At 37.9% G+C, this 16,988-nt stretch overlaps 1 protein-coding gene across 5 annotated transcripts in view; it reads left to right on the top strand.

Annotated features, from left to right (window-relative positions):
• DPH6 (diphthamine biosynthesis 6) overlaps positions 1-16,988 on the top strand; it is a 350,629-nt gene that overhangs the window by 167,446 nt on the left and 166,195 nt on the right. For all 5 annotated transcript variants that reach the window (XR_004645505.1, XM_034768927.1, XM_034768930.1 and 2 more), the window contains 2 exons: positions 1,747-1,876; positions 8,322-8,496. Coding sequence is in view for 4 of the 5 variants with exons in the window: in XM_034768927.1 (XP_034624818.1) it covers positions 1,747-1,876; positions 8,322-8,496 (305 nt within the window). In the remaining variant the exon portion in view is untranslated. The remainder of the gene's footprint in view (positions 1-1,746; positions 1,877-8,321; positions 8,497-16,988) is intronic.

Here is a 16,988-nt window from a genome sequence, read left to right as displayed (position 1 = left end):
AAGATATCGTTACCCATCTCGTCTCTCTAAATAAATAAATAGCATTCTGACCAATAGTACTTTCATTTCAAAAGCAGTTCTGTCCTAATGAGGCTGAGTCATACCTGACCAAATCCTACAGACTCCTAGATGGCAGTGAAAGGCCCAAAACTCATTAGAAATACCATGTACTTCTTTTGTGTATCATGGATGAAAGCTCTGTGGAGGCTATCTCTATGAATGAATGGATGGAGGATTTGTAGGTGGGCCAAGAAAATGGTGTGTGGGTGTGTAGGTAGAGAGTGGTAGTTAGAAGCTTCACCAACTGTGTCTTTCTACCAGACACAGTCCTTCATGTCACCAGCAGTACCCTGCCTCTGTATTGGGAGAAAAATTCCATCTCCCCACTCCCCCCAACACACATGCATAATTCCTTTGGCAGGGCAGAGCAGGATTTCACCTTTACTATATTTTTTTAAAGTGATCCTTTTTATAACAAAGTTAAGAATTATGAACATTAAGAAATAAATTCCCTTTCCTTTCAATTTGGTCAAATACAGTTATACATCATGCACATTAGTTTTTTCGGTTTAGCCCAGTATTTCCTCCCCAAAAATATGTTTCAAATCACACACTTCTCACGCACTTGAGAAAAAAAAATGCTTGGCTAAAATGTTCCATTGACTGGAAATTTGAAAAGTGCACTTATTTCCTAGCTGACTGAAGAAGAGCTCTGTATAAGCTCAAAATCTTGTCTCTGAATATATTTAAAAGAATGGAGACATTTTACATGAAAACTATTTACTTTCACTTTAGCCTCCCTCAGCAGATTATCTTCATGCTGTCATCCTACTTGCTAATTAGAATGAAAATATCTATGTCCAATCTATAACTTTAAAGGGCAATATAGCCAAAACTATCATGAAGGGAGGCTTGCGTAGCAGTTAACTCATGTCACATGGGACCCTATTACTGTATATGTTCTGTATTCTTTCACACTTTTCAGAGAAAGCTTTGTACTTAATTTAGCTTCTGTAGCTCCTGAGACTTAAATGCAGAATATGAGGACCACACAGTAGTATACTGTCCCACAAATTTTGATAAGGCGCTCAGGATGGAAATATGTGTTCTAAATTGCATCCTGTTAACTCCCCTAACTTTATTCTTCTTCCTCTATATAATCAGCTCTGGTTGAGTCCATTTTCTCACCAATACCCTTTTATCCTGAACCCAGTTTACCTGTTCTCTGACACGAAATATGTGTGTCCTTCCTTTACCCCTCTCCTTTAGTCTCTCCAACCATTTACACCCCTTTACTTATATTTATACTGAATTTGCCATTGCTTGATCTCCAGCAAGTGGATGATAAATTGCTGGAAATTGTAGTTTATTCTACTATCCATTATTTTTATTTTTGCACAGTAGTGCAGTGGAATGTAGACTGCTGTATATATGTATTTATTAAGATACAATGTATTTTCTTAAGGCAAGTGTAAATTCAGGTTTGAAGAATTTTCAGTTATGTTTTATCTCCATATTATCAGATAAAATTAACACAAAAAAGCACTTAATAAAAAATAAGGCTATACCATCAAAGATTATTGTAAGGGGAAAAGTAATATATTACTAAAGCACTCAGTCATGTTAAGTAAGTGTTAGGTTATTATCATTTGATTTTCTTGGACAAATATAAGATGCTTCTGCTATCTTTCTATGCTCATTTAAAATGTCCTATCTTTAACAGCTATATTATTTTTTTTCTGGTAGCTAATATGAATTCAAAGGGATTGGAATTGAAAGATATTATTTTGGTCCATCTGTATATGAAGAACATGAAAGATTTTGCTGTTATAAATTCAGCTTATATGACAGAGTTTGATTTGTGTCCACCGGCAAGGTAGGATCAGACTATTGCTATGGTATATTTATGATACACTGTAATATACTGTATTACTACTACTGTATTTATGAAGCTTTTGTACACATTTTTGTGTCTCTCACATATCAAAAGTAGGCTTTTGTCCACCTTTTTCTGGGGAGCATGCTATTTTTTGGTCGTATAAATTTTTATTTCCTTGATGGAACAATTGCTACAATAGCATAAGCATATCTACTGTGTAATTAAAAGCATGTGTGTGGCAGGGAGATGCTGTCAATGTTCCGAGTATGGTGAGCCTGACTCCTTTTGTTGGCAGAGACCAAGCTTATCCCTTTTAGTATATGTCTAGTGTCTATCAGACTAGAGCTCCAAACTTCCTGCCAAACCCAGGTCTGTTGGAATGAGCCAATCTAATAGTCTAGGCCTGCAAGATCACTCACAGTTCCAATTCTGTACTGCTCATGACTTCCAGGTTATGTAGCAGTTTTATGTTGGAAATTGACTGATGTAGCAAATGCTTTGGTCACTGAAAATCTTACTACAATTTTTGAAAGTTGAGTGTCAAATCTAACAAATTTCATTTACAGATAAAGTAAAAGAGAATTGTCTTTTTGTTTTGGATTTTTTTTTTGTTATAAGAGTACATGATGGGGGAGGAAACAGTAGATGTGATATAGCTCAACGTTAGTAAGGCTTTTGATGCTGTGTCACGTGACCTTCTTATAAACAAACTAGGGAAATATAGCCTAGACGAACCTACTATAAGGTGGGTGCACAACTTGAGAATTATACTCAGTGACTGGTGAACAATCAGGCTGAAAAGGTATATTGAGTGGGGTCCTGCAGACATCTGTCCTGGGTCTGGTTCTATTCGATATCTTCATCAGTGATTTTGATAATGGCATAGAGAGTATACTTATTAAGTTTGCAATTCCTCCCAGATTGGTATCGTCTGCAAGTGCTTTGGAGGAACGGATTAGAATTCAAAATGAACTTGACAAACTGGATAAATGTTCTGAAATAAATAGGATGAAATTCCTTAAGGACAAATGTGAAGTACTCCACTTAGGAAGGAATAATCAGTTTCACAAATACAAAATGGGAAATGATGGCTTAGGAAGGAGCACTGCAGAAAGGATCTGGGGGTCATAGTGGATCACAAACTAAATAGGAATCTACAATGTCACGCTCTTGCAAAAAAAGTATTTAGTTCAGGGCACCACACTTCAGGAAACAGGTAGACAAATTGGAGACAGTCCAGAGGAGAGTTTCAAAAATGATTAAAGGTCTAGAAAACGGGATCCACAAGGAAGGATTGTAAAAATTTGGTTTGTTGAGTCTGAAGAAGAGAAGGCTGAAAGGGGACATGTTAACAGTCTTCAAGTACATAAAAGATTGTTATGAAGAGGAGGGTGATAAATTGTTCTCCTTGACCACCTAGGACAGAACAAGAATCAATGGGCTTAAATTTCAGCAAGGGCGATTTAAGTTAGACACTAGGAAAAACTTCCTAACTTATAAGGGTAGTTAGCACTGAAACAAGTTACCTAGGGAGGTTGTGGAGTCTCCGTCATTGGAAGTTTTTAAGAACCGATTAGACAAGCATCTGTCAGGGATGGTCTAAGTAATACTGAGTCCCGCCTCACTGCTGTGGACTGGACTAGATGACCTATTGAGGTCTCTTCCAGTCCCACATTTCTGTGATTTCCAGAATGAGAACTAGAAGGACTCTTGCACCTTACAGTGCTTAGCAACTGAAATACTGATAGGTTGACTAACTGCTTTTCATTTAGTGTACAGAATCCTATGATATACTTAAAACTTGTAAACTTTAACTTCAGGTCGGTTAAGGTAAAATTCAGTTTTTGTTCATATATATAAAACATCTAACATCTGCATAAATGTAGGAAGAGTTGAGATTATAATCATTCAATTAATGAAAGTGCCATACATAATTAATTTTATATTAATAAATTAATAAAATGGCTTTGTTATAACAATTTATTGCTATATTAATATATATCTACCTATATAATAATTAAATTTATTATATAGGTAAATATATAGCAATACGTTTCCGGATGTGATTTGGTGGAGCAATACCTTTTTGACTCAAAATATTCTTTGCATAAAAAGTAGCCTAGTCCATTTTCCAGGTTTGAGTAAACAGAACCATGAAAGATCTATGTTACAATATTCCCTACAAAATACTTTCTTTTAATTCAGAGTTAAATGTGCCTAGTGATGGGGATACCATCACTTCATTGAGGAAACTATTCCTATTCCTAAAATCTCTGGTTGAGAAGAATTTCTCATATTTTCTAATATAATTCTAATATTCAGCCTAAATTTTCATTTTTAAAAATTACATCCCATTTCTCCTAATTTTGCCTGCCTGAACAATCATAAACATTTCCATTGTTAGCTTTTACACTTTTCTGGACTCTCCAGATTATCAATATCTTTTGGAATTAACTTCCCAGAAGTGAAAGCAATATCCCAGGTGCAGTCATACCACAGGGTAGGAAGTGGAACTGTTTCCTCAGTGTTCTTTTGTGTAATGCCTGTGTATATGCTGGCCCAAATTGTATAGAGCATTTTATTGGCTGCCACGTTGCATTGCTAACTCTTGTCTATTGTTTTGGCCACTGTCACCACTGCATCTCTTTCATCATTGCTGCTTTCCAAATTTTTTCCTCCCATTGAACATCTGTGTTTGGGATTATAAATACCCAGAACAAGCATACTTACATTTTCATCATACCTAATTTGGTATTCTCTGTGAATTTATTATCTTAATACGTACCCTCTCTCCCAGGTCATTAATGGAAATATAAATATATAAAGTTAAAGGACTCTACAAGTGACAAAATGATTTTTTTTTAGTGCTGCATAAAATCTTCTATAGGAAGCAAGTTCTTTGCTTTTTCCCATTGTGCAACAATGAGGGCTTTATTACTTATTCAAGTTAATAAGATATATTTTCCACTACTTAGTAATAGCTCTACTAGTAATTGGATCTGTGTTGGACTCATTGCTTCGAAGGCTTCCCTAAGATAATTATCCATGGATCCTTACTAATGTCATGCCCCAAAATTTACAAATCTTCCTATATTTTATCCCAATATACAATCAGTGGAGAAGAGGTCCAAAAATAATGAAATTAAGTTGCAAGCTTGCATTTGCTACAGAGTGAATAAGATTTATACAATATATAGTAGGAATTATGCAACATAGCAGAACTGTAGTAAAGATAAAATATAATCTGTTATTCAATCATTATTGTTTTATTACCAATCTGAATACTACTGAGCTTGCCTTGGCCCATACCAATCATAACTATTTGATTTGATTTTTTTATTCACTCTTTCATCTTTTGTCTATACCTGGTGTATTTCAAGCAACCAGTGTGTGGCAACTGTTACAAAAATTAAAAATAATATCATCATAGATATATGAACATAAGCACAAAGGGGGAGAAAGAAGAGAAAAGAATAAAAAGTTATAACCCTAAAGAGAGGGATTGCCTTACGTGAAGCACATTATCATTTAAAAGTAAATATGCCATCTTTTCCTTTTTAAAACTGTTTGTCAAAAATTTGTATCTTCTATTAGTGAAATTATATAAACAAACTAATGGAAAATGCATACACCTTTGAGATAATGGCAGAGTTAGAGTATTGTCATGTGATAAATGCCAGTGCAAATACTCTGTCAAAATAAGTCTGTGGACAACATTGCTGTGACAAGATGCTATTCCACTTGCACTATTTATATTGCATCAAATGCAAATAAAGTCAGTTCTGTTCGGATGTCATTATTGGTGCTCTCACTGTAACCAAAGGGTGTAGATGTGCTAGAGTGACAATTTTTCACTTGACCTTTCATAAAAAAATTTTTTTCTGCCTTAGCCACAGTAACTAAAAGAGTATATATTTTTAAATGTTTTCCGTATATTTATTGTATTGAATTTCTGAATGATTGGCTAGAATTATTGCTAATTGTATATAATGGTCAGGTGACCTAATAAATGATCAGTCAGCCCTGGTTTTATCTGGCATGATATGAGACAGTAGTAAAGTTATCCCAATGAAGATATGAGTTTGCAGTGTACTCGGTTTCAAAAGCAGTCAGAAACTGTAAAGCTTGGAAATAAAGGTTTTCTATCTACGCATCCTTTGTTGTCCTTTGTCTGGTGTTGTATGTTCTTAATTTTTCCTCTTGAGGTATGGAGACATCAAAGGGGATTGATTTTACAATCCTTTAGGAGAATATACAGTAGTATGGTATGTTTTTCTAGGCAACTCTGTCTTTGCTGGCCTGCCTGAGATACAGAATCATCGAAGACTTTCTCTCAATTTGTAAAAGTTTATTTATGGTCCTACACAAACAACACTGATCTGGGCCAGCACTATATGGGGCAAATAAATTGCATCCTGTGAAGGGGCGTGGCAATTTACATTCCCCCTAAGAAAAAAGAGGGATTTGGGGAGGAATTGTCACTGAGTCACTTCAGAATTGTAACCCAGTTCCAAGGGCTTCTTCAGGGAAATCACCACTGTACACTGCCCCGTACTCAGTGCTGAGCCTTATGGTTCAATCAAGCCCCAAGAGTGAGAAGAAAATCCTTAACCAACTCAGGACCTGAAGCTATTGAAAAGAAGTTGTCTCTGTAGTCCACAGTGGGGTGACAACTCTCACCAGGAATGAAAACAAAAATTACTTAAAGAATTACAGAAAGACAAGGTGGATGAGGTAATATTTTTATTGGACCTGCTTCTGTTGGTGAAAAAGACAAGCTTTCAAGCTTAAACAGAAAAAGAGCTCTGTGCAAGCTCAAAATCTTGTCTCTTTCACCAACAGAAGTGGGTCCAAGAAAAGATATTACCACACCCACCTTGCGTCTCTCATATCATATCCTGGGACCAACACAGCTGCAACAGCACTGGAAACAAGAATGTAAAGAATTATAGGTGTATTTGGGATAATGTATCTTATAACAGATCCACAGTCCCCCACCCACCTTCTCTGCATAGTTGGAGAGTTTTGTATTACTTTATGTGTTACGTTTTCTGTTCCAATGGATGGTTAGATCCATTACATACCGTTACCCTTGCCTGGCTCAGAATGAGCCACCTCACATGGGACTGGTTAGCTGCTGTGAAATTTTAAATCTATGGACAACACACTGTGTATGATGTGATAATTTAGACCTAAATTATATATTGAGGTCCTGACCCAGGTAGCATAAGAACACTGAGATCTCTTATAAACTCAGAATTATGCAGCCATGTAAATTGATTATGAAATAATTTAATTACTTAGTGCGGCTCCTGAAATAAGGTAGTTGGGAATGGGCAGTACCAGAAGAGGCTAAAGCACTGCATAAAAGGGAGTGGGGAGAGGCTTCTAGGAGATGCAGGCAGCCATCCAGGGTTATTAATCCAGAAAGACATGGCGTTCTCTTTCTGCATAGTCTAAGAGGAGAACATGGCAGGTTCTATTCCTTACTGTACAGCTTGTAAAGCTGCACAAGAGCAGTTCTCCACTTCAGTATATTTTAAGTACAGTCCCTCCTCCTGCTCCATCCTCTTCTGCTCCTCAAGATACTGCATGTCTTTTGCTCCCTTGTTTGCATTGCTAGCCATACAATCCCCTATCCCTTCATGTGGCGCTTATAAAAGAACAGGAAAAAAGGTTACAAGCTGGGAGGATGCAGGAAAATCACTTTTTAATATTATTTATGTAGCACAAGCAGACTTGTGCTGCATTTTGGTCAAAAGAAAAATTATGCACACATTTGCATGGCTGCATAATTGCATTATGCACAGAGACCTGGCTATGGGAGTTCTCACTAGTAACATGCTAGGAGTACAGACCCAAGGGTATAAGCTACAATAAATTTGCAAAATTGTCTTGAAAATTTAGCAGCCCAAGCAGAAAATCTACTCACCCATCCTTATGATGATGATAATGGCGGGGTGGTGGGCAGAAAGATGAAATGTTTTGCTTGCCTGTGGTGAAAAAAAGTTACTTTTCCTGAGTAGAATTTCACAAGACTGTATTATAAGATACTTCCTGAGAACACACATTTACAAGTCATTTTCTGTTGAATTTCTTCTGAGAGTAAAATGTTACCTCTTTATGTGTGGACTGCAAACTTAATTCTTCTTCAATAGCTGTAGGCTCTGAGATGCTGCTCTCTTACTAGCTCTTTTTAGTGGCTTGTTTTCAGTAGGCTAAATCATTATCTATATAATATGACACATACACACACACACACATATATATTTATGAATGAATGAACAGGTTGGACAAACACCTGTCAAGGGTGGTCTAGGTTTACTTGGTCCTGCCTCAGTGCAGGAGGCTGGACTTGATGATCTCTCAAAGTCCCTTCCAGCCTTATATTTCTATGAGTATGTAAGATAATCATATAATCTTTCATGATTTGTGTTTTCAGAGTATGTGTAGAAGCCCCATTGCTTGATGGAGTACTCTTTTGGATGGATTGCCTTGCACATAAGTGTGACGTTACCATCGGTGATGTGCACTGTTATCAAAAACAGATCATGCATGTACAGAGCATTTCTCACTGGGCACCTGCTAACATAGGACCTTATAGTCAGTCCATCAAGGTAAGCAATCTTTGTTACTGTATATGAACTATTTACCAGTTAATAAAGTTATCAGCTCTTTTCATTTATTTTAATCTGCATAGAAGAAAAAAAAAGTTTGCACCTTTTTGTAATATGTTTTTTTTTAAAAACTACAAAAAATGAAAAATATAAGTATATACATTTAACATTTTAAAACCTCTGTGTATGACACCTTTTCAATTCTTTTGCTGCAGTTTATCAAACCATTAACTCTGTGATCATCAGGCAGGGCTAAGGACAATTATTTCTTTCAGAGCATCACTCTGCGCAAAAACAGTATGTTGAGGTTGTACACTATAATTATAACAGTAAGTAATTATAGTGCATGTATATTTCCATATGCTTTCTGAAATTTAACTATTAATTGAAAACATTTCAGGGCATTTTAAATTCTTTATGTTCAAAGACAACAAGTTCACACTTTTTCTTAGGAAATCAACGCTTAAACACATGTAAATGAATTCCCTATGAGGCTCTAGATATTAGTATTGCAGTACATAAAAGCAAATCAGGATTGATGAAGTACTTAGTATTTTTAAAATTTACATTTAATACAAAGTCGACGGGACAAGATATGTTGCTTAACAAATATGAAAGAGTAGGCAGCCCACTTCCCAACTCCTAATGCCTTCCTGAGTATTAGGGAAAAGTCTTGTCTTTAACCTTGCAAAAGAGAATTTGTATGCACTCTTCTCTCCACCCTCCTGTTTGTACAAAAGAAAGAAGATCTAGCCCAAACTATGCTATTACTAGTAGGAGGATCTGTGACTTACACAATATTTTATTTCATATATTGTAATTCTTCTGAGTTGTCTTCTAATTTGCAAACAAACCTATTATTATACTGTTGCAACAATGTTTTGTTTTGTTTGTTGTTAGCTACATTCCGTGTGTGTGGTGATGGCTTAGGCTAGATATCAGGTGGACTTACCCAGGAAGAACATAGAGGGTGGTTATCACATATAACACATAATTTATCTTTGTTTACCTATTTAAAGAAGGTTCATTTGTCAAGAGTAGGAAGTTGCTTTGGTGGACTTTTTCTTCACTCCATTTTAAACACTCTGGGTCATGCTTTGGCTGGCTCTGCCTGGTTTATTCACATGAGAAAATGCAAAGAACCATACAGTCATTTTGCACCCGTACTGGGGCAACCACATTCTGTATAGTGCAGAGGTGCTGAACTAAGTGAATATTCTAGACCTGGCACAATCTGGATTCGGGCCAGGACATAGGATCGAAACTACTTTAGTAATACTGGTGGATGATCTTCTGCTGTCAATGGATAGAGGATGGACATCCATTTTCATCCTCAGAAATCTCTGCAGCATCTGATAGTCAACCATAGGATACTGCCTGAAAGAAATGGCAGAGTCCAAAGTAATATGTTTAAATTTTTCAAGTTCTTCCTGGAGAGACGCATTGAAAGAGTAGAGATTGGAAACTGCACCCCCTCTACTAGACCCCTCACTTGTGGAGTCCCAGAAGAATCCGTTCTTTCTCTGGTCCTTTTCAAAATCAACATGAGACCACTAGCTGAACTGATAACACAACATGGACTCAGTGCCAGCAATATGGACATGACATACAGCTATGCTTATCCTTTACTTCATCTGACCATACCACTACCACCAAGATGGCAGCATGCTTGAGTGAGATCAGTTCATGGATGAAAAACAGCTGGTTGGAGCTAAGCGCAAGCAAAACAGGGGTGATGCTGGTGGGCAAGGGTTAGCACTTTGCAGAATTTGCAGTCATGGTGCAGTCTCCTTTGGTTGATGGTACACCCCCACTGTTGGCCAGTTCAGTCTGTAGCCTAGATCCCTCAGTAATGCTAAGCTGTCACATAATAGCATCCACAAGCAATGCTTTCTGCCATTTCTGGTTGGCTAGGAGACTCCAGCTCATCCTAGCAGAGGTTATATATGTCTTCAATACCTCCCATCTGAACTACAGCAGTGCAGTATAAGTGGGCACAAAGACATCAGCCCTTAGAGAGCACCAACTAATACTGAACATTCCTTAGCAATACTGACTGCCACAAGCATATCAAACCTATCCCTGGACCTCTACACTGGTTTCCTGTAGAATATCAAGTGAGGTTCAGAGGATGGTCCTCATCTTCAAGGCACTCAATGACCTGGGCCAGGCCTATCCAAAGAATTGCCTTAAGCTCTGTGATGAAGATCATGGTTGACTCTTCCACTCCTCTGGCACACCTGAACTTTCTACTACCAGGGTAAAGCTCGTCTGTGCAGGAGACAGACCTTTCTCAGGTACTGGTCCCAAGCTCTGGAACAAACTAAGTCAGGAACTAAGAACAACCACAAACCTCACCACCTTCCACTTTGAATGCAAAGCACTTTTTTTTAACTCGCCTTCTCTAACATAAACATATAACAGCATGTACATTTAAACACACACACACACGCACACACACACACCAAAATTTTCCAAAACAAAACACTCTACTGTCAACATTATTCTCCTCTTAAGGAGAGGATGAGAGAAAGCACAAACCCCATGTGTCAGTTATTAGTCACACAGTATTGTTGTACTTGTGTCGGTTCCCGAATATTAGAGAGATAAGGTGAATGAGGTAACATCTTTAATTGGACCAACTTCTGTTGGTGAGAGAGACAAGCTTTTGACCTGCAGAGACGTCGTCTTCTGGTCTGGGAAAGGTACTAAGAGAGTCTCAGCTAAATACAAGATTGAACTGGATTTATGGCTTATTATAACAATCTGTAGCCCACTAACCCTCCTTTTTGTTCTATGACTGCAGGGGTGTTAATGGGCCACTCTACCTTGCATGGTCTCTTAGGATATGTGCTAATTACTTATGCTGAGCTATGTGATCTTGTATTTAGCTGTGATACTGATTACACTGCACATTAAAGGGCGGGGTGGGGGAGAGGGAGACTGTTGTCTGGTTTGCTGGATGGAGATGGTACCTCTTTAAGGGGGAGAGAGAGAGTGATTTTGTGACAGAACATGTCAGCGTGGGCACACTGACCCATTCCTCTCCTCCCCCCGAGTGACTGGAAGAGAAGGGAGGTTATATAAGTACATGCTGAGTAGGAGAAGCCCTCTTTTACCTGAACCAGGCAGAGCAGCACTCACCCTCCCACACATGGAAGTGGCAAAATACCAGGTTTGGTCAGGAACCACTGTGGGCACTGCACTAGTCGTCCTTTCTTGAGCGGTGGGCTCAGAAGAAATTTTTCCCTCACCACCAGATTGGCCTAGGCAAAGTGCAGGGATTTTCACCTTCCTCACAGTGGGTTTGTGGGGCTGGAGGGATTCGTTATGGGTAAACATGGAACAGGAGTTAGGCTGTGATGTTGCAACTAGTTATGTTGACGTGATTGCAGATGTCCAGTGCAGGTACTCCATAACGAAGTGATATAGCAACAGAGAGTCCTGTGACACCTTTAAGACTAACAGATGTACTGGAGCATAAGTGCATGAATACCCACTTCGTCAGATGCATGTAGTGATATAATGATCAGATAAATGGATTGGTAAAGGATTTAAAGGCGGTATTCATTAAATGAGCAGAAACAAGGCAGCTTCGGGGCTACTTTGACTGGTACAGTAGGGAGCCAATCCCCTCACCCTTTATGACCCATCTTAACCCTCATTCAAGGTGGAGGAATGGTAAGCTCCCAGCAGCAGGTGTGCTGGGGACCATGATGGGAAAGGGAGAGGGCTGGCAGAAGTCCACCAGATATGTATTGAAATGATCATGGAAATACCTGCACTATACATGTTTATCTGCTGGGTACTCCCAGACAGTTAATAACCAAGTTGCAACCACATCCAGTGTCTTCTGTCCTTCTTCTGGCATAGCTGGACAATCTAAGAACCTTTCCCAGGCTTTAAGAAGAGCTCTGTGTATCTTGAAAGCTTATCTACTACAGAAATTGGTCCAATAAAAGATATTACTTCACCCACCTTGTCTTTCTAAGATGTTAGTCATGTCACTTACCTCACTACTGGAAGATGGTTAGATACCCTACAATAGTAAGGGCAGTATAAAAAACTGTATATAATAGAATAGAACTAGTGCTAATGTTTAATCCAGCCTCCCTGAAGAGGATGGAATGAAGATAAGGTGCCAATCCTGCTTCCCCTTACTTGCCACGCTGGCCAGAAGATGAAAGAGAAAGCACATGCTCTGCCCTTTCAAAGGGTTGTGGATACTCACTTGTAAAATTCAGTCAAAATTCTTTTAGGGCTGTTCCATTGCTGCATGGCCTATTTATCTATGATGTCATATCTTTGAAAATGCGGTTGCCCAGGCTATTTATCTGTGATGTAAAATCTTCAAAAATGTTGTTTCCCAGGATTAATATTCTCTTTCTCTTCACTGATTGATATGCTAAGCATCCTTGACTTCTTTGCTTTCTCTATTTTGCAGTAATCTAACTACAAAAAAAAAAAACCTACAAGATTTTGTCTTACTTATTTCAATCAGAAAATTATCTTTTTTTTTTCTAGTGTAACTTTATTTTATTTTATCAAAAATGTGTATCTGTTTACTAAAATAGCATATAAAATATATACCCTAAAATTTATTCTTGAAAACACCTTACTGAAAAATACACAAATGCACAATGCAACATACTTACCTTTGGAAGTATGTCAATTTTAAGCTCAAATATGGGTCCCATATAATTCTGAATGTACCTTTTACAAAGTGAAAAGCTTCTAGTTGCCTGTGTTTGGAAATCTATTGAAGCTAGATGCGTGAACATGTTATTCAGTTCTTTGTAAAGTCGCTGGCAGAACAATTTTAGTAAAGCATATCAAAATTGGTTTTTGGAATAGACTATTTTCCAGTATGTATGAAGTTTGGGGGTTTGATTTTATAAGTATAGTAACAGGGATAGATTGGGAAAGATAAAAATCCTTTGCGCATCATCCTGGAATGTTGACATTTTGATCAATCTTGCATCTTTGAAGAGCAGAAATTTATGGATCTTGTAATTTTAAAGCGTTCATGCTTTTGCCTTTTACATTTTGAGACCTTGGTTCTAATTTGATTATGTCACAAGTAGAAATAAGTAGCTGATCTTAATGGTTCCTAGTGAACTTTTGTTTATATTACAAAATCACCATGCATTTTTGCAAAAATTGTCATGCTTCTCTGAATATACCCAAGACTGTAACAGCAAGGGTATGTGGCAGCCAAGATTGATGTGCATTGGCATAAATACTGTCCTGGCAACTGAAATTTAGTGGAGGTAGTCCATGCAAATTACAGGTATTTGCACTACAGGCTCAACAAATCACTCAGAAGAGCATCCATTTAATTCTGTAGAAACTTGCAGGATCCTGCCAACTGAAGCATGAGAAAAAAATGTTAAAATTAGAAATATACCATGAGAGTGTCCTTCTGACCCCAGGCTGACAGAAGCAAAACAACACTTACAGAATGTAGTTTTGATCTGAATTCCATTCAAAATATTCATAGCAAAATCAGAATTCATTCCCTTTCTTGAAATTACATGCTTTAAAATCAACCCCAAAGCTTCCGTTCATAGTATGTAGGATATAATCTGTGGTAGGATATAAAGTGGCTGACTTTCCCATTTGTAAGGACAAAATTGTTTGTGATAACTTAACATATTTTTCTTGGCTCAAATCTTTTACTGGTGCAGAAACCTCTGTCCATGTGAGTGTTCATCTGTCAGTAACTTCAGTATAAAATATACATCTATGCTGTAGTAATGACTATCCTTCTGGCCTCAGTAAATATGGTACAAGTGTACTTAAATCCAGGATAATGTGAGATTACAAACTCTGCCTTGCTTCTCATAGGCAGTAAACCAATTATTTGCCACTGTTTAGTCCTGTGTTACATCTGTCAAGAAAGACAGTTGTATTTTGCACTCAGTAGCAGTGGATTGTAGCCACTTTTAAAGAAGGATTAAAAAAGGGCTTTTTTCACCCTCACTGGAGAGAAGGGCAAATTGCAATATCCTCTTACAAGTGGGACATTCAACTCTGGGAAAAATAAACAACCCTAATAGCAGTAGTAGGTTATCATGTATGTGGACCAGTACTAGAGAGGGATGAGACACACTGTTTGCAAGTGGGTTTCACAGATAGTTGCTGACATCAGAGGGAACCATTGATACTGTTGGAAATGGTAAGTAAACTCAGCATGAGCCCCGACTGCCTTGACCATCATTAGAGGCCTCACTTCTCTCCTTTTCCTGAGTCTCTTGCCTCACCAATCTCATGCTAGCAGAGAAGGGAACTAAATTATAAAAATGAACATGAGTTCAAATACATATTTTTATTTATTTGACTTTTGCCATGATAAATGACAGTTCTAGACAAAGGGTCGGATTTTCAGCTGGTATAAATTGGCTTAGTTCCATTGACTTCAGCAGAACTTTGGCAGATGTATACCAGCTGAGAATCTGGCCCAAAATCTTTATAGAATGCATGTTTAAAAGGGACGCATGGAGCTGCATGGCTAGAGGGAAGTTTTATATTTAAATGTTGAACCAATATTTTAAAATTAAAAATAGCCTTTTAGCAATATTTACAGAATTAAAAATTACTTATTTTACCTGATTCTAATTATTTTGCTACTATGTGTTAAATACGAGGAAACACATTTCTCTTGAGCTAGTTTTTTTATTGCTGAATGCAATCTACAAGTTCACTGAATATTTAAAAAAAAAAATTCTTCTACAAATGTGAAATTTGAAGTAGATTCACATTGCAAAATAAGACTGCCTGATTCATGTCTTCCATAGATTGTCATTGTATAGTATCTAAAATTACAATTTGATTACAATATATCAGTCAGATTGCAACATATGTAGTGGTATTTACAATGAATGATACTTCATGGTAGAGAAGCTTGGATAGTAGTGAACCACCCTGAAGAACAGCTTTAAGGGTAAAAAATATGTTCCATATTAAAACCACAAGATAGATGCCTGATGCCATATACATTAGTATCTGTTATCTGAGAGTTACACAGAATTGTCTTCCAATTTTTCTTCAGTTAATGTTATACTAGTTATGTGTTACACAAGACTGTACTGTGCATCGATATTGAGGCAAAGGAAGGTATAAAATTAGAGACCTTGTAGAAGTGAGGCAGTACAGGGAAAGCACTGCATCTATTGGAGGAATGATACAGGGCAAGCAGCAGCTGGTTGGGAAAATTGGCAACAAATGTTGATCACAGTATTAGCAAATCATTCAAGTAAGATCAGAATCCAAGTTAGCATATTAACATGCACCAAACAGATGTCTGGACTAGATAACTAAGCTAAGCCATAATACCTAGATGTACAGATCTGAACAATAAAAACGTACAAATGATGCATTTTTAAGGGAAAAAAGAAGCTGAAAGTGAGTAATCACAGTCTGTGTATCTGCCTTTTAGTATTGTTATTAGATTCAGGAAGATACAAATGAGAAAATTACGTAACTGTGGAAAAAGTAAAGCAAGAGCTCTTCTGAAGCATGAGTCATGTGACACACTGGCTATGTCAACACTGCAGTTAAAAACCCCACAGTTGGCCTGTACCAGCTGACTCGGCTAAGGGGCTGTTTAATTGCCATGTAGGCATTTGAGTTTGGGCTGCAGCCTGGGTCCCCAGAGCCGGGGCTGCAGCCCAAGCCTGAACGTCTACACGTCAATTAAAAAGAACCTTATCCTGAGCCTGCTAGCCCAAGTGAGGTGGCATGGGCCAGCCACAGGTTTTTAATTGCAGTGTAGACATTCCCTCAGTAGCCCAGTGAAAGATGGTTAGTGCTGACAACTATTGAACAGACTAGTGTGATCAGAAATTTTGGGTGAATCTGTCATTCCACTGTAAGAATGACAGAGGAAATGTCAATGTCTGCCTTAATTTTTCTTTTTGAAAGTCCTTTTAAAAACAGTGTGTGTGACATTTAGTACTTATGAAAGTACGGGACTGCTGTCTGTCGTAGGGTTTTATACTGCGCTCTGTTTTTACCCCACAGCCTCCCCCCTTGTCGTTTGGTAAGAATCAGAGTTTTGCTCATTATCCAGAAAGGATTCCTGGACATAAGGCAGCATCTCAGGGGGCAGGGTGCTGGAGATCTTCAGAGATGGGCAAGTCTGGGATTGTTATCACGTGGTTGTATTTTCGTATTATTGCTGCGTCTCTTTGGAGAGCTAGCATGAGTATGTGTGCTCATGCAGGGGAATCCCAACCATAGATTGTAGTGTAGACATAGCCTTAAACTGCAGCATCCAGAGCTGCATAGAGTACTCCAGATGAGGCTTCAACAGTGCCAACTAGAGCAGGATCATTACTTCCCGCGTCTTACATATCACATTCCTGTTAATACACCTCAAAACGATAGTAACCTTTTTTGCAATTGCATCACATTATTGACATATTCAGTTTGTCATCCACTATAACCCGATCCTTTTCAGCAGTACTATGGCATAGCCAGTTTTTCCCCAT

The sequence above is a fragment of the Trachemys scripta genome, chromosome 4 (assembly GCF_013100865.1).
Source record: "Trachemys scripta elegans isolate TJP31775 chromosome 4, CAS_Tse_1.0, whole genome shotgun sequence".
Lineage (NCBI taxonomy): Eukaryota > Metazoa > Chordata > Testudines > Emydidae > Trachemys > Trachemys scripta.
This window is presented reverse-complemented; position numbering and strand designations above follow the sequence as displayed.